Source organism: Grammomys surdaster, unplaced genomic scaffold (genome assembly GCF_004785775.1).
Source record: "Grammomys surdaster isolate TR1022 unplaced genomic scaffold, NIH_TR_1.0 99, whole genome shotgun sequence".
Lineage (NCBI taxonomy): Eukaryota > Metazoa > Chordata > Mammalia > Rodentia > Muridae > Grammomys > Grammomys surdaster.
Genome location: NW_021604578.1, coordinates 14,704,557 through 14,728,631, shown reverse-complemented (window position 1 = coordinate 14,728,631; position 24,075 = coordinate 14,704,557). Strand labels below are relative to the sequence as shown.

At 44.1% G+C, this 24,075-nt stretch overlaps 1 protein-coding gene across 1 annotated transcript in view; it reads right to left on the bottom strand.

Moving 5' to 3' along the window:
- The window catches only part of Nln (neurolysin), a 91,188-nt gene that overhangs the window by 52,443 nt on the left and 14,670 nt on the right, over window positions 1–24,075 (bottom strand). The window contains exon 2 of the mRNA XM_028783837.1: window positions 2,879–3,138. Coding sequence (XP_028639670.1) covers window positions 2,879–3,138 — 260 coding nt within the window. The remainder of the gene's footprint in view (window positions 1–2,878; window positions 3,139–24,075) is intronic.

Sequence of the window (24,075 nt, the reverse complement as noted above, 5' to 3'; positions counted from 1 at the left end):
ACCAGATACTTACAAAACAAGCCTATCAACGCAGCAGGAAGGGGTTTGTGTTAAAAAATGTTCTTAATCACTTCCCCAGATACAGACTCCTTGCAGAGTCTAATCTAAATTACAGACCCCACCTGAAATGCACATATTGAATAAACATAAAACACATTCTCAGTAATTCTCGATACATCCAGTAAGCAGCTGGATACCGTGGCTGCACCGGTTAAGTGATGGTGCTAATGGTCTGCTGTAATCTTCACATGTTAAGGTCAGCTGTTGGGTTTTCATATACTGTAATCAGGGAAAAATCTCTGAAATCAGTGAAATAGCAGTAACTATAGAACTTTCAGGGATGGCTGTGGTTAGTTACTCTATGACGAGAAATATATCTACTATCTCCAATATTATTTTGTTCTGAAATAGAGTCTCACTATATAGCCCAGAATGGCCTTGAACTTATGACTCTTCCACTACAGCCTACTGAGTGTTTAGAATATTGGTAAACATGTCTGGGCTTACCATCAGAATATTACCTGTTTTAAAAACTGGTAAAAACTATATAAGCAATATAGAATAGACACAAGTCATCCTTTATTCAGAAGAAAGAGTTCAATTAAAATACTGCCATACTCATGTTGGTCCTCTTAAAACACTGATACCAATAAAGCTACTAAAAACATGACAGAAACAGCAGAATAAATGCACAGCTTCTACCACTGAGCCATACTCCCAGCTCCACACACACACATTTCTAAAGAACTCAAATACTGTGATTATACTTTAGCACTTGACTTAGTATGTAATTTTGCCTTTGGTAAGGAAAATGTGGCACAGGTTAAACTTTTCATTCATAGGGCACTATTTTACAACTACAGGTAATAATATAGTTACAATTTCTGCTAACTAAAAAGCAACTGAAGTTTCTCAAGAACCTAAATAGGTGAAGTGCAGGAGCCTAAAACTGGAAACAATCCCCAACAACAATACACTGAAGACTATTTCCTTCCTTCCTTTACCACAGAAATCTGGAAACAAACTTCATTTTCTCTGCCAAGCTATAAACAATGCTGTCTGTGCCCAGGCTGGACACCGACAGACACACAGCTACTCGGGCCTACACCCCAGAACAGGCAGATAAGAGGGAGTTAGTTTTGAGACATCTACTCCCTCAGAGGCTTGGTGGTTAACCCATAAAGATAAACTTATGGAGAGTAAGACTGAATACCACAAACTTCTATATATGCTTAAAATACTAATTTCTGGGGAGACTCAAGACTGAAGAGCCAGTTTTAAATGAGTTCATGCCTTCTCCCCTCCTTACTGTCTTCTCTCTTCCCAGTGAGGTGCACACACTGGTAGGCTGGCTAAGGGACAGTCATGGAGGAAGAAAAGAGAGCCTGAGCCAAGAACAAGCCCGCACTTCTGGAAAAGCCTGCTATCCCTGTGACTGACAGAAAGGAAAAGCAGACCCTTCACTCAGGAGTTTACAGTTAGGCCCTAGAAGACGCAGTAGCCACTAACCAGAGAGAGGAAGTTGGTAGCAGGAATTGATATGGAAGCAGACACAGAGGGAAGAGAAAACACCATGTCCTTATGTCAGTGGCAGTAGGGTAGCAAACATTGGGTGATTAAGGGCTAGTGGGGTGGGGGAGGGGGGAAGAGTGGAAAACCAGTCACAAGAGCCATGCTGGGTTTAGACAGCCTTTCAATTTCTAGAACACACAGAGAAATGTTTCTGCTATTCAGTTTGTAGTCACAATTATCCTATAAAATACATCCCATTCTTGGAGGTCAGCAGAGTGAGTCTTTACTTGTGTAAGTCTAAAGATGTGCTTAAATTACACAGACAAAGATGAGAAGCGAATAAAGGAAAACGAGCTGTAAACAACTCACCACTCAATCACTAATCACTGTGGTGAGTGACTTCAAGAGCGGACACGGGGGCATTTCAGATGAGCCCACTACTGAAGTAGGTGAACCTGGAGTTCACTGGCCTCCATAGGCAAGTAGCTTCATCCAATTAGTTTATGTGCCTGACTAGAACAAAAAGCAAGGCAGAATTCTCTAGTCGACTGCCTTTCTATGTCATATAGCATTGGGATTACAGGTCTACCCTGCATAGTCTAGGTTTTAACTGTCCACACTTATGTGAGCCAGCTCCCAGTGAGTAATGTCTCTGCATCCATGCATATAACCTGTGGCTCTGCTTTAGAGAATCACATCATGAATATTTTTCTTCATTTCCTGCTGTATGTGTTGCTGTTGTTTTTGAGATGAGGGCATGGTCTGTAGCCCCACCTAGCCTTATATTTACTACACAACAGTACTTGGCCTTAAACTCTCAGCAATCCTTCTGCCTCAGTCACCCAAATGCTGGGATCACAGGTTCCCTCTGTATGCTTTTCTCCTAAGCTGTTGTATACTTTTTTAAACTATGCTTTCAATGGCTACATGGAGTTACAGAGGATGGCTGTTTGATCATTTATCTACCTACCAAACCACGTCTCTAATTCTACAATAGTGTGTGTCTGTATTAGCTGATAGTTAAGGCTGGTTTCAGAGCCTTGGATATGAAAACAGTACCCACTTATGCATTGTTTATGTACGACTCTTTCCTTTCTTCTTTCGTTAGCATGAATTTCTAGATGTAGACTTGTTGGGCAAGAGTACAAGGCTCTTAGCAGCTCTGACGTACAGAAAGCAGGCTCGGGGAGCACACCGTGCAGCACCTGACGAGGCTCACAGACTTTAAGTAATTTAATTCCAAGCAATAATCAGCCTTGTGAAAGGATCAGTTTCCTGTAAAACTGGATACCTGACTGTTGAGACAGGGGTAAATGGCTGTAGATTGCAGCACATGAAGCACTGATGCGCTCACGTCTGCACCCACCTATGTACTTCACTTCTATGTCGGCCAGCACCTGCAGACAGTTCTTGTAAGTCACTTCATCCAGGTCAATTGTCCCCACGGTGTCGTACACCTGCTTGGTCTGTGCTATGAGCTCCTCTGTCCTTGTCCTGATCTGCTCTGGAGAAAGGTCCCATCTGAGAACATTCCTGCCCATGGCGGTATAGGAGGACATGGCCTGAAAAGGAGATGTCACGTCCCTTCCCAACGTCATTCTGAGCCGAATCCTGGAACCACCAGCTCTAAAAAGAATTGGAAAAAAAAAAAAAAAAGAATAGAAATTAGTGACTTTTGTTGGCCGAAAGCTAAATTGTATAATGCAATCAGATAACAAGTAAGAACGTTTCAAAAGGAAACTCCAACCCTTTCCCAAAGGGAAAAAAAAAGGAGTGAAAATATTAGTGTTTCTTATTTTCTTGCATAATTATAGTTTTAGTGGAATTTTTACCATTCAGATGTGGACTTGAATATATGAAATCATACAGAAGATAGTTAACTGTCAGATACATGATAATTGTCCTTTAAAAATTAATCTTTCGTGTGCTAGTTTCTTAGAGTACATATATTTTAAAAAATTACAGGTTTTACTAAAAAGATTACAAATACACTCTTTTCATGTTAGATCAATCTCTCCCATAATTTTACAGAAGTAAAAATAGTAATTTGTCTCTGCTAGAGATATCACATTGTGATAAAAGAAAACTGCCAGTAAGGAGACCAGTCCTTATTTCCTTAGACATTCCAACTAAAAATACTGACACTTGGCTTGTATGAGTATCTCTCTTCTCTTCCAACTTCAACCCTTGTCCCAATTTTATAGCTTAGAAATAAAAAAGTTATATATTCTAGATAATAGTTGCACAGTCAATGTTTAGGCACTGGTCAAAATGTTTTTCATGTGGTGAAACTCAGACATTCAGCAGCCTTCAGAGACACATTCTGTGGTCATTCTCATATACTGATGAAGACACTAAAGCCCATCAAGAAATCTGCCCAGTGTAACCCGTGTGACACAGCAAGTCACACAGTGAGAGCTGGGATTAGAAATCAGGCAGTATGGATCTAGAACCCGACTCCTAGCCACTATGCTAAGCCTAATGTCTCTTACCTCACAGGATCCAGAACTAGCCTTAGGGAGTAGTTCAGCGAGGTAGTGGAGGCTTGGAGGCAAACTCACATGTTTAAGGTCATTTGCCCACAACAGACGGTACATGTGCAGCACTGTGAGGGGCCCTGGGGATAAAATGACAGTCTGACCAGCTCCTGATGTTCTAATGAGGAAGAGAAGCCCCAGGGATAAGTGAAGCTGCACTGCTCTGTGATGGGCACTAAGACAGAGCACACAGGGCAGAGGGAACTCTGAAAGACCCCGCAGCGGATGGTATGAAACATCAATGAGCAAGTCAGACTATCCAAAGACAAAGAACACGTGACTGAGAAGGCTGAAGGATAAAGAGGAAGCAGCCAATGCAAAGCCTTGAGACTCAGTAGAGACACACAGCCTTGCTCTGTGGCTGGGCTGAGGCTGGTCTGTTTCGGTTGCTTTTGTCTTTTTGCAGAGCTAGAGATTGGAACTGGAGGCAAAAGCATGCAAGTGATTGCTCTCACTGACCTCCACCCAGCGGGTGCTCTCACACTCACTCTGAAGGCAGGGTTTCACTCGGGAGACGTGTGATAAGCTTGTACGTCTTAGAGAATGCACCTATTTCTCCCATTGACTAAGAGATACTGAATTAGAAGATGAGAGAAGTGCAGTGATAGGAAATTGCAGAGGCAGAGACGATACCTCTTGGTGTGAAGGTAGCAGGGAAAGACTCAAGGGCAATGCTCAGGTTTCAGAGGGAACACAGCAAGAGACTTGTAGGGGAAGAAAGAGACAGTTATGAACATGCTACCTGTGCACAGGTATGAAAGCGGAAGTCACTGGTCTTAAAGGTGGCTGCACTGACAGGATGGCTGAGCTGACCCAAGTATGGACTGACTTCACACAGTCAGTGAGGCACGAGGACAAGGCCAAGCTAGGGTTGAGGGGAGCTATGAAAGTGAGCAATGGACAGGAAGTGAGTGTGCACCAGAGTCAACGTGCAGACAGCAAGAGTCTCAGTGCAAAATGGGTAAGGGAATGCAGTGCTTGGCTTTGGCCAGAGCCGTGAGTGGAGAGTGCTAGGTGTGAGGCAGGAGGAAGAAAATCTGAGAGAAATGTGGCTAAGGAAGTGAGGAGAGCTGAAGGCCAAAGGCCCAAGCACAAAAGAGCTACACCTGAGGACAGGAGAGACCCACTGCCTCACCTCTCCACAACATTTCTTATGCAAAACTGGCTCAGACTCACTCAAGGCTGGCACTTTTGTTTTCCTGGTATATTTTTACTTCTTTTGTTATCAGTAGAATAAGATTAAGACTGTTCCAAAATCTGTCCATATTTATTAAGGTGTAATTTAAATATTTATATAATTAAATGTATTGAAATAATTTGTTTTTCTCTGAGATAAAGAAAATATTTTAAAAAACATTTAAAACGGCATTACTGAAACACCAATTAGAAAAACTGGCCAATGTAAAAAACTGGCTAAAATAAATAAAAATTAATTCATATTGCTTAGCATGTCACAAAATTCTCAATCCTTAAAACACTAACACTGGAAATCAAAGATGCAGTTTGGGTTCAGCAGCTAAGCACACCTATGGCTCTTGCAGAAGATCTAAGTTGGGTACCTATGTTGGGTAGATCATGACTGCCTATAACTCCAGCTCGAGGGGCTCCGACATCGTCTTCTGGATTCTGTGGATACTGTACTCAGGCACACATCCCTCCATTTCAGACACACAATATACACATACTTAAAAACAACAACAAAAAACAATAAATCAGACAAAAGGACACAGTTTATAGTAACATGCAAGAGAAGGGTGAGAACTCTCAAGAAATAACCTAAAAGGCCTGTGCCAAGCAAAAGACATGGAGAACTGCACTGATGTTCCGAAAAGAAATCTTTTTACGGTTTCACTTAGAATCAAAATGTTCAGTCAATTAACAGATAGAAGATAACAGAAGTTTCCCTATAGCTTCAGGAGGGAATGGGATATAAAACATGGACAGGGCACTTTAAGAGACATGAAGCCCCAATCTCTGTTCAATTACAGGTGCAGGCAGACGGCAGTAGTGCTAGGACAGTAAAACACTACACATTAGACCAATGGCTGGGGCTGGAGAGATGGCTCTGCAGGTAAGAGCACTTGCTGTTCTTCCAGAGTCCAAGTTCAGTTTCCACCACATGGCCATGCCAGGTAGCTCACAACAGCCTGGAACTGCAGCTCCAAGGGATCCCAGACCTCTGCTTCCTAGCCTCTCAGGGCATCTGTATATGTACACACACACACAGACACACAGACACACAGACACACAGACACACACACACACACACACACACACACACACACACAGAGGGGGGAGAGGATATGAATAGACAAAAAAATAAGAAAAAACTTTAAGAAAAAAAAAAAAAAGAACTCAAAGCCAAAGCAGTGCAAACCCCAAGGAATTTCCCTTAAATGTTTGGCTCATGTAAGAAATCTGAAGAGCAGAAATAATGGAGTCTAGTTTAGACGGACTGTCTACGTGAACACTGGAGTAAGCTGCTTGTTGGCTGGGCCTGGGAGCAGAAGGAAGACAAAACCAGGAACAAGTCTTTAAATATGGAGAGGACGAACCACCTTGTTGGAAGAGGACAGCAAATGCAGGCCACAGAATGCTAAAGCCACATTGGCCCCCAAACTGGCTAAAATAAATAAAAGTTAAGAAGTCTTAATTCATAGCCCCAGTGGGTTTGTTTCTTTGCTCTGGGGGATCAACCCAAGGCCATGTGCACATGCTCTGCAGGTATCTTAGCCAATAGTGGAGATGTTGGTCTGGAGTGATACTGCAGGCCAAAATGGCAAGGAGGGAGCAAAGACAGCTATGCTTTCCCATACTTTGTAGTATAGGGTGAGGAAAGGGGACAGGTATAGAGGAAATATCTTCTTCATGGTCAGGTGAACTGTAGTAGAGATCAGAAAAGAAAGGAAGAGCTGCAGTTGACCACAGCTGACCACAGCTGACCACAGCTGACCACAGCTGACCACAGCTGACTACAGCTGACTACAGCTGACCACAGCTGACTACAGCTGACTACGACAAAGCTGGGTCCCATTATGCATAGGAAACACCAATGCTGAAGTCTACAGCACAGTAGTCGCTCAGATGTGTGTGGGCTTCCTGCCATTCATCCAGCTCTTAGCCACACAAACTTTTTCTTTTCTTATAGTACTTCTTATAGCATTACATGATTTGTATACATCCTGAAATTCACCCACATTCTTTGAAAAGCTTGGCAAATATTTCCTCTCAGTGTATTCCACCCCCACAGCCCAAGTTGTTTTAAGATGAATGCCTCTAACCCCAAAACACACACTTGGACTGCTGCGAGAGAGAATGGTCCCATTCTCACCCCTCCCTGAAGCTGAGGACGTCTGTGCCCCTGACTGTAGCTGGCAGCCATCCTACGAGAAAGAGTAGGATTTGGTGTGCGATGAAATGAACCCTGAGTGGTAGAATAAAAGAAGAAACTAAATATTTAATGATCTCACTGAACTCCTAGATCAACTCACTCTGAAGCCTGACCCAGAGCCAGACTTTCCAGTTATGTGAGCCAATAAATCTGTTCTATTGTTTAAAACAATTTAAGTCCAGTTTTAGATTTCTGGGCTTCATATAGAATCCTAACTGGTAAAGGAAAACAAATGAATTGGGAAAAAAAGAAGAAGGGAGGAGGAGAAGGAAGAAAGAGGGAAAGAAGGAAGGAGAGGAAAAGGAAGAGCAGCAACAGCAGCAATACTCAGTCCTGTAGAGGTCAGAGTATACAGAGTGGTGGATAGGATGCGGGGCTCTTCCGTGCTTCATGTTGCCATAGCACACACATGAAAGTCAGAGGACAACTTTCCAGAGTTGGGTCTTGCCTCCCACCTTGTTGAGATGAGGTCTCTCTTGATGGTTCTACTGCTGCAGCTGTGCACTCCAGGCTGGCTGGCCTGCATGCTCCCAGGCGAGTCTCCCTGCTGTGTCTGATCTCTCCACAGAAGTGCTGGGATTAAAGATATACACTCCTGCATCCAGACTTTTACATGGACTCCAGGGATTGAACTTGGTCAAGCTCATACTTAGTAAGCATTTTTACTTGCTGAACCATTTTGTTGGTCAAGTATTCCTTTTCTTACCCTGGATTTCATCTTAGTATCTTTCAGGATTTATCATTTTTGTCACCAGAGGAAGGCAACAGAAATGGGTAGTTTCCCAATATTTTAAACATTTGACTAAGTATTTTCTCTTTGAATCATCCTGGCTTCTCCTCTCTAGCCTTCATTTTGAAATCCATCTTTTTTCCTTAAATGACATTTTCAAACTCTTTCAATGTTTTGGATGCTGGTGTATTATTTCCTCTGCTGCCTTTGAGAGATGCTCCTAGGTAGGAAACAGCATACTTTATGCCATTCTGGAAACTGCTCTTTTGAGAATCTAATGAGGACTTTTGAGTGTTGTCCCTAAGATCTATAAAAGTTGAAAGCAGGAGGCACAGCATGAGCCTGCATTGTTCTATGGGAGTTACTAAATGTAGTTATTTGAAAACCATAATCTAGACAAATCTTGCTATCTAACTTAAAACATTTTTTTCTTTTGGCAGAAGTCCAAGCTCTTCATAACTTCTGTCCTTTTCGGTTGTATCGTTTCTTCACAGAACTTTAAAAAAGTTGTGTGCAACTTCTAATGAGGAAATAATAGGGTACACCTCAGGAAGGTGTATGTCTGAGGGTGAGATACCCTGTGTCCATAAAACCAAGGAGGTGCTCAGGCAGAGGAGGGAAGATGAGCAAACATGGACAGGGGTCACCAGGTTGGATTTTTGCTAGGACACATGAGCATGCCACAGTTCTTCTGGTTACTAATTGCAAACATCTTGCCCTCCTAGATTCATCAGCCTCTGATGTGTGTTGAAGGCCCACCATTTCCTTCTGCCAAGGCTTCTTTGGCTACCATATTTCCCCAGATCTTAGCTTCGGTCACCTTTCACCTGAGCACTCACATTAGACATTGAAGTTTCTACCGTCAACCTGCTCAGTTACTACAAGAGTTGTCTTGCAGTGTAAACCACACTGGATTTTTCTCAAATATTCACATGCTCCTAACAAGTCCCCAGTACACACACACACACACACACACACACACACACACACACACACACACACACACGAACGCACACACGCACGCACACACACACACACAAAGGAAGAACTGTGAAATACAATTTCACATTTCTCCACCCAAGTCCTATGTCCCTTCTCTGGAAGGGAAAAGGGCTGGGAAAGACAGGAAGGGAGCGCTCATTTGCAGAGTCACTTCAGGTGGCAGGCAGTGTTAAAACCTCCACCCAATTCTTATAGTACTGAGAAATAAGAATGAGCAAACATTGTTTTCAAGAACACGGCACAAAGAGAAAACTGAGTCCTTCCTGGGAGCAACAGGGAAAGGCACTGACAACATGATCAGAACAGAAACAGCAGCCAAGTACTTCAAGGAATTGGGTCCTTTTCAGGAAGTATAACAGCTAGGTAATACAAACCAGCAGCTCTTGGTGAAAGAGTGGGAAAACACGCACTGTATGGATGTGGGTGTTATAAAATACAGCTTTATTTTTCCTATGAGATTATTTACAATAATGATTTAGTTGAAAAAAACTGTGTGTACATGTGCTCCCACAGACAGACAAATAGACAGGCAGACAAACACACACACCCCTGCACTGGCTGAAGAGGGCAGAAGAGGGGTCAGATACCCTGGAGCTGTAGTTACAGGTAGTTTGTGAGCTTCCTGACTAGGTCTTGGGAACTAAACACATCCTCTGCAAGAACAGTACATACTGTTAGCCTCTGAGCCACCTCTCTAGCACTCTCAAAAGCATTTTTTATTATTTTTTGAAACAGGGTGGCCTGTAACTTATATAGAACAGGCCAGCTTGTTCTATATAACAGGCTCACAAAGATCCACTTGTCTTTGCCTCTTGCCTGGTAGGACTGACGGTGTACACCGTGACAGCTGACATTGTACCTGTGGAGGTCAGAGGGTAACGTGTGGAGGTTGGTTCATTCCTTCCACACGTGGGTTTTAGGAATCAAATGCAGGTGGTGGCAAGCTCCTTTTTCCCGAGTCACCTCAGGCCCTTCTACTTGTCCCTTCGTGCCATCTGCTCTGTCCCTAACCTCAGTGTTTTGTGCCCTCACTGCTGAAGCTCTCTCTGAGCTTCCCTTCCCCCAAACTAGCAGAGAGCACTTCACTCCCACTGTGTCCTAACAGAGACTAGCTGCTATGGTTTAGATTAACTCTTGGTTTTTGTTTCTTGAAACACAGTCTCTCTGTGTGGTCCAAGCTAGTCTGGACCTTGCTATGTTGCCCAGGCTAGCATCAGATTCATGATCTTCCTGCCTCAGCCTTCCAAGGACCCTTACAATTCCAAATGGGATTTAGGCATGTGACATCTTGGCAGGCTGTCACACAGGTCTTAAATGTTGCTCCAAACTGAAGGCCTAGTTTCTAATGCCACGGTGCTGCTGGGGAGTTGGAAAACCTATAGGAGATTCCCCAGGGGAAGGAAGTGAGTAAATACAATGTGATGGTTACTGACTGTCAGGAAGACAAGTTCTACAACCTCACCACATGTCTGAGGTTATTTAGGTTAAAGTGACTGTGGTGAGGTGACCCACCCTAAGTATAGGGGGCACCCTTCCATGGCTGGGGTCCCAGTCTGCTTACAAAGGGGAAAGCAGGATGAGTGGCAGCATTAACTACTCTGCTTCTTGAGTGTAGATGCAGTGTGGCCAGTCACTCCCCCCTGCCGCTATGTCGTCCCCTCCACCTTGGACTGTGAACCAAAATTAATCCTTCCTTCTTCACCTGCCTCAATCGGGTGTTAATCCTAGTGGCACAGGAAGTGATCAGTACAGGGAGTATACCTTAGAGAGGAGTCAGGGGCTTCACCTCTTTGGCCACACACAGCAACTATGATGTGCTTGTGCTGTGAAAGGCCAAAGTACCAGGTCAAGCAACAGGGACTGAAACTTCTGAATTTTCTTTCTTTGATTCTGAGAGCCTCAGGTGCTTTGTCATAGTGACAGAGAGGTAACAAACAGACCTGAATTCCTGAGGATTGGGTTATTCCATCCACCATTGAAGTGACTCATCCTCTCAAATTCCTTATGCAACCAGACCTCGACAAGGTATACTCTTTTTTTAGATCTTTGAGGGTTTCCGGGTCATTGTCCTAGTCCGCCCAGGCTGCTGCCTTCCTGCTCTATCACCCATCAGCTCTCTGTTGCCGTCATCACCTAACCTGCGCTCTCTGCTCTGAGACCAGACCACAGAGTCTCACCCCCCCCCCCCCACTTAAAAAGATTTATCCTAAGAAGGACTTTACTCCTCTTTATTTTATGTCTCTGTGTCTATCACATGTGTGCACTGCCTGCACGAACCGGAAAGGGGTGCTGGATCTCTGGAACTGTAGACAGTTGTGAATCACCATGTGGGTTCTGGGAATTCAAGTCCTCTGGAAGAGCCGTACAGACTCTTAACCTCTGAGTCCTCTCCTGGCCTCCAGTCTTCCCTGTCTTAAGCTTTGCAGCCATGCTGGAGAGGGTTCCAGGGAGGTGGATGAGCTTCAGTCTCATCTTTGTGGTCTGCCTTACCTGAAGAACGCTCACGTGCGTCATTCTCACCACTACTTAGAGCTGCTCCTCAGAGACGGTAAGAGCAGTCTGTTATTTACCACAACCTCCTATCTTTCCAGCTCCCACTTCTGGACTGCTGTGATGCTCCCCTGGCCATCCCTGTGCTTCCTCACCCCGCTGGGCTTCTCTGTCACGTTACCCTTAGGCCTGGCTGTTTGTTGTACTTTCAGGGCCCCACTTTGGCCTCACTGTACCTACATTCAGCTCAAGAGATTGAAAGGAATGAGCTCGCTCAGAGCTGCCACCCAGTCCCACAGCTATGTCCCAGGCATCTAGGAGCCCAGATTTCTTTGTTCAAATGGCTCCCTGAGCCTGTTTTGTTGGAAATGAACAGCACTGTAGGTGTATGCACATCTTAGACTATGGCTGGCCATTAGGAGGAAACAGTGCAGTTGGAGTGTGGACATACAGTGGAGTCATCTGCACATGTGGGGGTCTCAGTCTAAGCTGTTCGGGTGAGCTTCTACAAGTACTCCTGCCCCCAGCAAGTACCTTAACAGGAAACCTCATCTATCCATTCAATTGTCTTTCACCAAAAGTCCACCTTCTAATCCTTTTGCAATTCATCTTAAAACCCTGCGCATGTCCTTACAATCAGTTACTCACACTTCACTATGGCTTTTCTACTATCATATCGGTGCCTAACTTGAACTGGATTTTAATGAACTTAGAATTGCATCCTTAAAAGTCCGTCTTCAATTCCGCATACCACTGACTTTGAACCATGACCGGTTTCCCCATCTTCCTCCTCTGTCCGGTTTCCCCACCTTTTTCCTCTGACGACTCTCCTCCATGTTTCCTCACCATGGCCACAGGATGAAAGCTCCTATTATAACCATAGTCACGCCTGTTTCATTCTTTGCCCTTCGCACCTCACAAGTCTAGCCGACACCCATCTTGGCTAACACCCATTTCTTGCTCTGGGCTCTGGCCTCATCCAATTCACTGTATGGATCTCATCTTACCATGTCCTTTGGATGGGCTCTTCACACATATACTCAGCATCTTAAACAAAGCAAAAGCCAATCTCCCCTGAGCCTGGGACCCCACTAGACACCACTCCCCCTATTCTTTACTCTCCCTTCACCCAAAGCATCTTGAGGATGGTCCAGTCATTCTCCTGTTCTTATCTCTCCTTTATCCTTCAACCTGCTTTAACTTGGGTCCCAGCCTCATAAACAAGGAACTGTTCCCACCATGGTCTCTTACGATGTCTACTAAATCTCAATGTCATTCAATATTTATTTATCCTGATTTTTTTTTGTGATATATAACAGCATTTTCAATTCCTTCCTTTTAAAAAAGAAACACTGCCTTCTCCAATGCTTGAACTTTGATTTTTTTTTTTTTTGATATAGAGTCTCTTCATAAGGTAGCCTAGGCTACCCCCCAAACTTCGACTTTTCCTGCCTTGGACTCCCAAGAGCTGGGATTAAAGAATATACCACCACACCAGTTTTCTACTTTTTTTTTTTAACTACTTTGTCCCACCACCCCATGACCAGTTGGCTTCTGTGATAACTGGTCCACTTTTAAGTGTGTGTTCTTACTGTTTCTTCCTAATCTCTACCATTTGCTTGCATTTTATTGTCCCAGCCCCTCTCTGGGATTCCTTAAGAGTTCCTGGGGTTTGGCTGTCTGGCATCTTGCCTGATCTTCATTGTGCCTTCCCCCTGGATGACTACACATGCCACCCAGGGTCACAGGTCTCTGTCTCTGTGCTCTGGACTGCCATCTCTATCTACTGCTTAGCTCCACTGGGATATTAATGACCACCTCAAGTCAGCACGTCCTAAGGTGAATATGTGCATCTTACGTGCCTGCTCCCCAGGTCTACGCACACTGCAGTGATCGTCCTTACTGTGCACTCGGCTCTCAGCCAGAGGTGGAATCTTTCTGCGGTCTTTAGATTGACTCTCCAGACTGCCTTCAAGGGAGCGTCCTAAAATGCAAACCTGATCATTGCACCCACCCCCTTCAGTGGTGGGGTCAGGTACCAGGTGCCCAGGTTAACATACTCAGCCTTTCTGGAGCTGCTTGCACCTGTGCATCTCTCTGCTTTCTCTGTTCCCACTGTCCTGAGGTTCATGCTGCAGACATGCCTTTTACATCTTCCTCACTCGCCGACTCTCCCCAGGCCTTCCAGCATTTCCCTCTTTCCTTGGACGACCACTGTTCAGTGACTTCCTCACTCTCCGACTCTCCCCAGGCCTTCCAGCATTTCCCTCTTTCCTTGGACGACCACTGTTCAGTGACTTCTTCACTTCCATCTCTTACTTTCCAGATCTCAGTTCAGACTTCATCTTGTCTAGAAAAGCTTCCGAGAACATCTCAGACCAGTTCAGGAGTTCTCTGAGCTCATGTACACCAACAGAGGACCTGGCAGCCAGTGAGCACTTGTGCTCACTCGTGTCTCACTGACATTCACAGACTAGAATCTGTCTCCATTCTGTAGTCCTCACATATTGTTTAACTGAGGTACGTCTACACACAACCCACCAAGATAGAGTGCTGGGGCTGGAGATGGGTCAGGGGTTGAGAGTGATTCTGCTCTTCCAGAGGACCCAAGTTCAGTTTCTAGGACTCACAATGGCCAACGCTGGGGGATTGAATGACATCTTCTGGTCTCAGATGGCACCCATACTAAAATGGCACATGCTCACACTGATAGACATATACACATAAATAAAAGTGAAACATTGCTTAAGCTTATTTGTTCAATACTTTCCTTCTATTACTTCCATGCTTAGTAGTTCTGAGTATGTGGTTCCAGAGAGTATCACACGAGGCTCTGACTTAGGGTAATGGCGATGCAGTGTATGTAGCCTTGAAGTGTTGGCTGCAGTGTGAGCATGCTGGCTGTGAAGAGTGTGGACTGCCCCCACTCCACTCCAGTCCAGTGCAAATGAGTGGTGTCCCGCCCCACCCCCACCCTCACTTCTGCCATCTCCCAGTCTCTGTGTTGTAAGATACAGCCCTCGCCGAAGGAGAGTGCCTAGTCACCACTGTTCTACCAATGAACTTCCTTGTTCACTTAAGGAACATTTTATTTGGCTTAGGACTGAAGTATTTAATAAGCAGAATGTTCTAGATCTAGAATGCCTTTGCCTACAGCTGTGTTTCATTAAAATAGCTACATTTTTACTCTGAGGAATTAACAAGCAGAGAGGCCATTTTTGTTTTATTTTTTTCTGAGTTAATAGGGAAAGTTATTGAGCAATATACCCATTTCTACCTTTTCCCATCTGTTTTAAGGAAAGAAGTCAATTTGGGGGCTTCAGCCTTTACACCCTACATACCTCCCACTAACAGCCTCTTCCAGTCTCTCCCTGCTCTCCCACTAGAAGCGCCCTGGCAAGTGGCTTTTCTAGTTCTTTCCATATACTTTTTTCACTTTTTTCTCTAAAAATGGTTACTGTCATTGTTTAATCTCTTTGCAGTGCTGGTGACTGAAGCAAGGCCTGTGTGTGCTGTGGGTTCTGTATGCCCGAGCTACACAGCTCTGGCCCATTTCTCCAGTGCCTCAAACACACCTCTGTTCCTCTTATGGTATCTTTTCCTTCACTCATCCTGATGCCGACCCTGGCCTCTCTCTCCATTTTGTTCTTCCCCTCTCAGAGCTTCGGTGTTCACCCAGTACCCCTGTGCCTGGATCTCAAGTCGGAGCTCCACGCCCACAGACACCTCAACGGCAGCAGGTATAAAGTTTCATCCTCAAGAATTTCTGCCTCAGTTTGCAACTGGCCATATATACTGGTGTGCACCATCAACTTCAGTATTTGTTAAGAGACAGACACTATGCTATAGGTTTACAAGCATTTTCTTATCTAATTCCCCTAACAAGCTAAAAGGCTGGTATGTTATCAACTCCATTTTTCAGGACAGAAAAGTAATGTAATTTGCCCAGGTCGCACAACAAGTGTGTAGAGCCTCATTCTTGACTCTGCTCTACTAACACCGCAGCCACAGCCCACAGTGGGAAAATGTCAAACTTCTCACCAGGGCACCTTCCTGCTTTTAAATAGGGAGAGAACAGTAAGCTAAAGTGTAGAAATGTACACTAGTTGTCTGATGTGTTACCTCTACCATTCCCACGGGACTGGTGCCAGCACTGAGGAGGAGTGTCCCATATTAGCCTTCATCCAGCCTGAAGAACAGGCTGTCTTGGCTTGAGCAGCTTTCAGCTAAGTGTAAGCTGACTCCAGCTGGGCCCCGGGACAGCTGCCCTTTGCAAGCTTCCGTCAATGTTCTTAGTAACCAATAAGCCACCTGTAAGAGTGCACTCCCAGGATGCAGCAACTCTTCCTCAAAGTACCAAAGGAGACAGACTATTTACATTTCACACAGAAGGACTCAGCAGAGGTCCTCTAAGAGAGAGATTTTTCAAGAAGCAAATGATGGGTATGAAAATCATTTCCCTGGTTGTACATTTTGGATATACAGTGGACTGTGATGCTGGACAGCCAGGGTTCTACTACAAGTTGGGGCTGGAGAGATGGCTCCATGGTTAAGAGTGATTTCTGTTCTTGTGGAGACCTAGGTCTAGCTCCTAGCACCCAAATGTGGCTTACAATTGTAACCCCAGTTCCAGGGGCTCCATTCCTCTCCCCCCAGCTTCTTCACTGCATGTGCTGCACATATACATACTCAGGCACACACAAGCACACATAAAATAAAATCAGTGTTTTTAAAAAAGTATTAAAAGGTGACAGTTGCTAAGTCTTGCAAGAAATTAAAGTTTGTCTCTCTCACTCTACAAACAGAACCCCAGATTTTGGTTCTCTTTTTTTATATTACTTGTATAAAAGAATATTTGTATTATCATTTGCTGTGGATAAACAGCTAACAGGATTGATCTATAGCATCACAGTTTCATTCTGAAAAGCATTTATTTATAGAGGATCTTCTAAGTCTGGAAACGTTACTCACATTGGCTTCTTCTAATGGAAAATTCTGTGATGGTTTAGGATCTATAGGTTACTCGACCTATATATTTGGTAGTGAAATTTTTCAAAATAAAACAACCTTTTCTTAAAGGATTTTTTTTTTAAGGAAAAAAAAAGCCCTTACATTAAAATTAAACCCCCTATGGAGTATCTGGCACAGTACCTACTATTAGGTAAATTCTCCCCTGTGTGGATATCAAATGTTGCTAACACCCAGGATGGTGTATTCTACATATAGCGTGTGCTTTGCAATGACAGAGTAAGCCAACACTGACTAGAGACAAAAACCTTCATGTGTTCATCTTAGAGTAACTGCTAAGCTCAGATCAAGCTCCTAAGACTCCCCAAGTCAGCCAGGCAAATGATGGAACCATAAACAAATTTCTGGAGACCAGGAATGGAGTGGCAGACTCCATCAGGACAGGGCCAGGAGGAGCAGGGTCACAGAAGAGCAGGCAGTGCAGGCAGGGCACCGCCATTCCCCGGCCCCTGCTTCCACCTGCTGGCACAGGAGAGGAACTGTTTGTAGCCTGGGTAAAAACTGCTGGCAGCACTAGAAAAAAACCATGAAAACATGGAGTTTCAAAGTTTTCTTGTCAAGGTAACATAGCAAACATCACAAAACAAACAATGAATGCTAATGCTGGCATTCATTCTGAAAAGCCTGATAAACCCAGAGGCACTATCACATTTTTCTGTTAGTTTGTTAGTGATGGGAAGACAGTATCTGGATCTACAGCCCGGGTGAAATCCTCCTGCCTCACAGTACTGTGGTTGCAGGCGTGCGACCTCATGCCCAGCCACACCATCTTCTGTCACTGTTGTTGCAAGTGTACATCACATTCTCTGACTAGAACGAATGCTTTGGAGCTTGGTCCTTTTTGCTCTTTTGAAGTGTAGGGACTGAACTGAGGCCTGTGTGCACTAGGCAAGCTCTCCATCACTGAGCTGTACCTCTAGCTAGTCTTGGTCTTCCCACAACTCCATCCCCCACTTGGTCTGTGAGAGTAAAAATATTGTGAAAACACTTTCCTCTACTATGCGGAGTGTGTGACTTCCTCTTTTGGAAAGGACTTACAAGTAGAGCACAGTACACAAATGTTCCCAAAAGAATGAACAAGGGTGGATTTCAATTCCTTCTTTTAAAACTTGATTTTGATGTTTTAATAGGCAATAATTTAGTAATAATATTAGTTTGGATTTGTAATTTAATAGAAAAGGTTGTTTCTAAACTTCATTAAATAAATGAAGAGATTCTTTGAAATTATCTTTTCAAGAAACTAGGAAAATAAAAAAAATCTTAGAAACTGCTTATGGTCATATAAAAGCCTATGAGATGCAAGAAAATATGTAAGACAGCTGTTGCTTGAAAAAGAGAACTTTCATATTAGTTCATATTCCAAAATTATAATAAACTAAACAGAAAAAAACCCTCAGGTTCTAAGAAATGAGTAACAAGGCAATAGCTTGATTTTTCCCTTATTTTGTATATGATACAGTCTTGATCACAGGCTGTAGACACTTAATATAAACAAACATGAAAAGATTTCTATGCTTACATAAGTGGCCCAAGTGAAGGTGGCCTAGAACAGAGTGCCAAAGCAAGCACAGCTTTTCTAGTAAAAAGTCCCTTAATAATTTATCAGGCAAGGCCTGGCCACAGGGACATGCTGCCTACTTCAGGAAAGCCGCTCCGCATGAATGAATTGGTGCTGGCACATTTAACTGGCATTTGGGGTATACTTTTCAGAATTGAAATCCTTACTAATTACTCAGGAGACTAATTCTCCTCTTCCTGTGCATTACTTATTCTTGGGTGCTTTTTTGAATGTGTCGTTTATGCATGAACATTTGATTGATGAATGGTAATGTTTTTCAATATGGATTCAATTGCTAATAAGTGTCTGTTTTCACATGTGACAATGGCATTGTGGTTATGTGGTTTTGAAAAACGATTTTCTTTCTTAGTGCTACAGGCAGAAATAGTTATGCTGAAAACTAAATAGTGGTGGATATGCTTAAAAAGCAACGGTGGAGGAAGTGGTATGAGAGAGATGGGTCAGGGGATGACAGTCTTGAAGCATGGTGGGGAAGTGTATTACCTAAGTTATCATTGAAAATGTATGCAAAGAAATAAATGTGTTGTTTCTTTTTATATTTATCTGAGTATTTTTTTGAGATGAGCATTTCAAATCTGCATACAATGTATTCACCCCAATAAACAGCTTTATTACATTTAAATATATTTAGTCTACAGCCATACTATCCTGAACACACTCAATCTCATCTGAAATAGATGTAATAATTATTCATGTTCCTATCTCTAGCTGATATTCTGAACTTAGGTGGTCAGAAAAATGTATGAACTCTAAATTAGCATACTCAAACTGACAAGATGCTCTAAGGCATAACGGGGAACCCCCCCAAGGAGTGAAAAAGAACACAGTGAGAAAAACAGAAACCACCAGCAAGTGAAGACCCACAGCTCACAGTGACGAGGGCTCCCAGCAACCAGCTAGTTCTAATCCTTTGCTTTAGGATGGTGGCCAGTAATGCCAGGTCTCAGGTAACTCTCTCCCCAGAGGAGGGCATTTTCTCTCACTACAGGGAGAGTATAGAGTATATTAAAAACAGACTGCTGGAAGACTCCAGTAATGTTGACAATCTTAAGCTTGAGGGGAGCGACTTGTGAGTGTGGCAGAGAGCCAGCAGGCAGCTTCATTTAGGAGCTAACTTCCCTTGCTAATGCTTCTGCATGGCTAACCCCCTGCTGTTAACAGGAACAATGACGTCAAAGATTCATGTAGCACACATTATAAAAACGTTATCTGGCCGGGCTGTGGTGGCGCACGCCTTTAATCCCAGCACTTGGGAGGCAGAGGCAGGCGGATTTCTGAGTTCGAGGCCAGCCTGGTCTACAAAGTGAGTTCCAGGACAGCCAGGACTACACAGAGAGACCCTGTCTCGAAAAAAAAAAAAAAAAAAAAAAAAACAACAAAAAAAAAAACGTTATACAAACTTGCTGTAGCATCCCAGCACCACTGACACAGAACTGACTATTACTCCATCTCAGACAGGATGAGACTGGGTTAACACCCCAGAGTGGAGGCAGCTTAGCACCATTGTGACTCTGGCCAGTCACACTGTCACCTTTGCAGCTCCACTACTCTGTTTACGATGTTACAGCTGTTGCCACAGTGGTCGCCTGACACATCTTCCTCAGCTGCTGCTTCTCTTCAATCTCACATGTCTTTTTTGGCAGACATGCAGGAACATAATCAGAGGGCTGGTCTGGCACAGTGAACCCTAGAAACTATCATCCTCATATATGTAAATAAATAACCAACAGTCAATATGGGAAATGAAGGTAGCCATGACACCTTCCATTTCTATAGTACATGCGGAACCTAGGCAAATTGACCTTAATGATTTTAGATATTTTGATGGCCGATACTTCTTTAAAGCAGGGAAGAGAGTTTCCTGACCAATAAAAGATAAAAAGTAGCCTATAAAAAGGACCTTGCTAACAAAGATGAAGGATGTCTAATTACCCAATATAGCTCTTTTAGATTTGGAAGACGCACCAAGGCCAAAGGAAAGAGCCTACTTAGACGAGTCCACGGTCATTTACTTCCTGGGTGCTTATGCTTATGATGTTCCTGTGCATCATCCCAATTACTTTTCACTCTGCAGATGAAAAGATGAAGGTGGGAAATGCTGAGTTAACCATCAGTTAACCATGACACACAGCGAAGCAAGCAGCACATCTGAGTGCCGTGTAATCTCATCCTAGGGCCTGAACTTCAGCCATTTACTAAGCTGCCTCTCAACCAGAGCATTTCCCATTAGACACCAGAATTGTGGAAGCAGCAGCCTGGTCTGCTTCTATCACCTACAGCAGCACCATATGATGAGACACTGTCAGGGTGAGAGGAGGGTGACCTGGGAGATGAAGAGGTCATGTCATACATGGTTCCAGTCACCAAGCTGAAATTCAGAACTAGGTTGGAATGGGACTTTCATTCCCTTTAGGGATGGTGGTGTTGGGTAGGAGAACACAGGCTCTGAGAGCTGGGTGGAGGGTGGGAAGGAGCCCTACGTGCACTGATTTCCAATGTATTTGGTTGGTGATGCCAGAGATGTGTAGTCGGCATCCGGAACTCAGGGGAAAAGAGTGAGCCCAGACCTGAGCACCCACGGGAGACCTTATAATATTGTGCTAGGGAACTTAAGCTTCTTGTATGGGCATGGCAGCTCAGCCTGTACTCTCAGCACTTAGTAGGCTACAGAGCCCGGGCTATCCAGTGAGTTCTAGGCTAGCCTGGGCTTCGCAGTGATCCCTGTTTCCAGTAAGCAAACATACAAGTAGAAAACCTTTAGTGAGGGCCTGAAAAGGAACTGTACTCTCGATAAGCTCTCCGATAGCTGACTTTACAGGACAAAAGAGACGCCCACCCCCACCCCCAGTAAATTACAGTAATCTAGATAAGCAACATGAATTAAAAGGAGCAGTAGTAGAAAAAAATAGATTCAAGAAATATTCAAGTGAATTTTAAAAAGCAGCAGAACTTTGTAAAAGCTGAAATACTACAGAGTTTCTGTGAGTGAGCTGGCAAGTGAGATGGACTTTGGGGAATAACTACTAGGTAAGTTTCAGATGTGATTGTTTATACTCAAGCGCCTATGAAACATGGGGTGTACAAGTGTGCCGCTTTTAAAACTTTTTTTATCTATTTTTAAAATTTATTAATTTTTATTTTATGTGCATTGGTGTTTTGCTTGCATGTATGTCTCAGTGAGAGTATCAGATCTTGGCGTTACAGACAGCTGTAAATTGCCATCTGGGTGCTGGGACTTGAACCTGGGTACTCTGGAAGAGTAGTCAGTGCTCCCAACCACTGATCCATCTGTCCAGTCCCCTTATCTATTATTGTGTATGAGAGTGTGTGTGTGTGTGTGTGTGTATGCATATATGTATGTATGAATGTATGTGTGTGAGTGTATATGTGCATGTGTGAGTGTATGTGTGTGCATATGCATGTGTGTGTATATATGCATGTGTGTGTGTATGTGTGTGAGTGAGTGTGTGTGTGTTGTGTATGCAGGTGTTTGGGAGTAGGCGCTTTCTTTCTACTGTGAGTTCTGGAGACTGAATTCAGGTCAAGCTTAGTGGCAAGCACTTTTATCTTGCTGGCCCAAGTGTGGTGATATGGAGTTGGAGACAGGACTGGAGACAGCCTGAGCTGAGTAGGAGAGAGAAGTACTAATCTGGAGATTCACAACTCTCTGATGGGGCTGTGTCGCCTATGGAGAGTTCGGATGTGGATTAGTTCCTTTTGCTATGATCAGGTACTTGAGCAGAAACAACTTAAGGGAAGAAAGGTGTATTTGGGGCTTATAGTCAACGGAACGTAGCCCATCGAGGCACTGTAGGTGTGTCAGCAGAGGCCTGCCATGACTGGTCACGCTGCAGTGAGTCAGCAAGCAGAGTGCTCAGGAAGCAAGGCCAGGCTATAAAACCCCAACAGAACTCCAGTGCTTCCTCCTGCAAGGCTCTACCTCCTGAAGCCTCCACAGCTCCCTAAGAGAGTGCCTTTGCTGGGACCCTGTGTCCAAACCAGGGGAACACATGGGGCCCTTTCACATTCAAACCACATGTGTACAGCAACAGAGGACTTTGGCCAAGTAGAGGAAAAGAACTGAGCAGGAGCTGGATGGAGGGAAGGTTCCAGAGGGATATAGTGTGGAAGCTGGAGTGTGTATGTAGGTTAAAGGAAGTCAGTAAGGAAGTGCACAGAAAGGGTAAGAGCAGGAACCTGAGAAAATCCATCACTCAAGGCTCAAGTCATAGCAAAGGGTGCTGGGTAAGATTGCTCAGCCGCAAGGACAGTTATGAACTTAATGACTCCGGAATGACATGTGTTATCACACGGAGATCAACCAACCAGGCTGGAAATTATTCCGTTTGGTTGACTGACAGCCCAAACTTGGTATCACCTGATCACTGACTCTCCTGCCTTGTTCTTGACAGCCATATCAGTCTTCCAATTGCAAACTACACAGGATTTTAAGAGCTTTTCCTGGGTGCTGTTTGTGCTATCCTGCTCTTAGTAGGTAGTCTATTTAGCAGAAAAACAAGACCTCACAATTAACACTGTTCACAATCTTTTTATTAGACTGGTTCTAATGAGTAGAGATCTAGAACTCTGATTCTCTGATCCTTTGTCTTTCCTCTTTAAACTTCTCAGTGTCATCCAGGTCCTCCTCGTCCTCCTCGTCCTCCCCCTCCTCCTTACTGATACCGTTCAGTAGCTTCTTTCCAGGTGGAAGTGATGGAAGCGAGGCACTGCCCATGTTACGCACCTGTTCTATCACTGAGCTCCTCTCAGCATCTCATCAGGTACTTCATCACCCAGGCCCTAGTACGCCTCTCTCTCTGCCTTGACTGGAAGGGGGATGCAGTAAGTTACAATGCTTGGTATCAAACACTGCACTATATTTTCAATACAGTAACTCCTCCAGTCCTGTAGGAGGTATTTAATATTCACTCCGTGTTAGCTTAGTGAGACAGCATGACTGAAACCTCCATGGACCTCAGGATCTGCACAGCACATTCCTTCTCTCAGCTGATTCTTCTCAGCTCTGAGCAGCCCTCACCTTCTTACCCACTGTGCTATTTTTAAGTTCTGGTAAACAAGGGATTAGAGAACACTGGTCTTTCCAAGTCCAAACCCCACGTCCTTCAAAGCCCAGCTGCAACACATAAATCATGTCCTTGTCCCTATTTCTATCTTGAAAGTGATCCCTCTCCCTAGAACGGCTGCATCTAAGGGATTTATCATCCTCACATTTATAATCCAATTATTTAGGTAATTTTTTTACCATTACTATACTGAGTTTCCTTTCCTTTTAATAAGCAAAATAAAAACAAGGTAAGAATTCGTCCTGGCTGGAGAGACGACTCAGCAGTTAAGAGCATTGGCTGCTCTGCCATACGACCTGAGTTTGATTCCCATCAACCACAGGGCATCTCACAGCACTTTAACTCTAGTTCCAGGGAATCCAACATACGTGGACAGAGACATACGTGCAGGCAGGCAACACATCAATGCACATGAAATAAAAATAACTGAATTAATTATAGAAGTCTGCTTGCACACTTAGCACACAGCATCCCTTAGGCTGCTCTCCATGGCATTGCTCACAAGTCTGCTTGCACACTTAGCACACAGCATCCCTTAGGCTGCTCTCCATGGCACTGCTCACAAGTCTGCTTGCACACTTAGCACACAGCATCCCATAGGCTGCTCTCCATGGCACTGCTCACAAGTCTGCTTGCACACTTAGCACACAGCATCCCTTAGGCTGCTCTCCATGGCACTGCTCACAAGTCTGCTTGCACACTTAGCACACAGCATCCCTTAG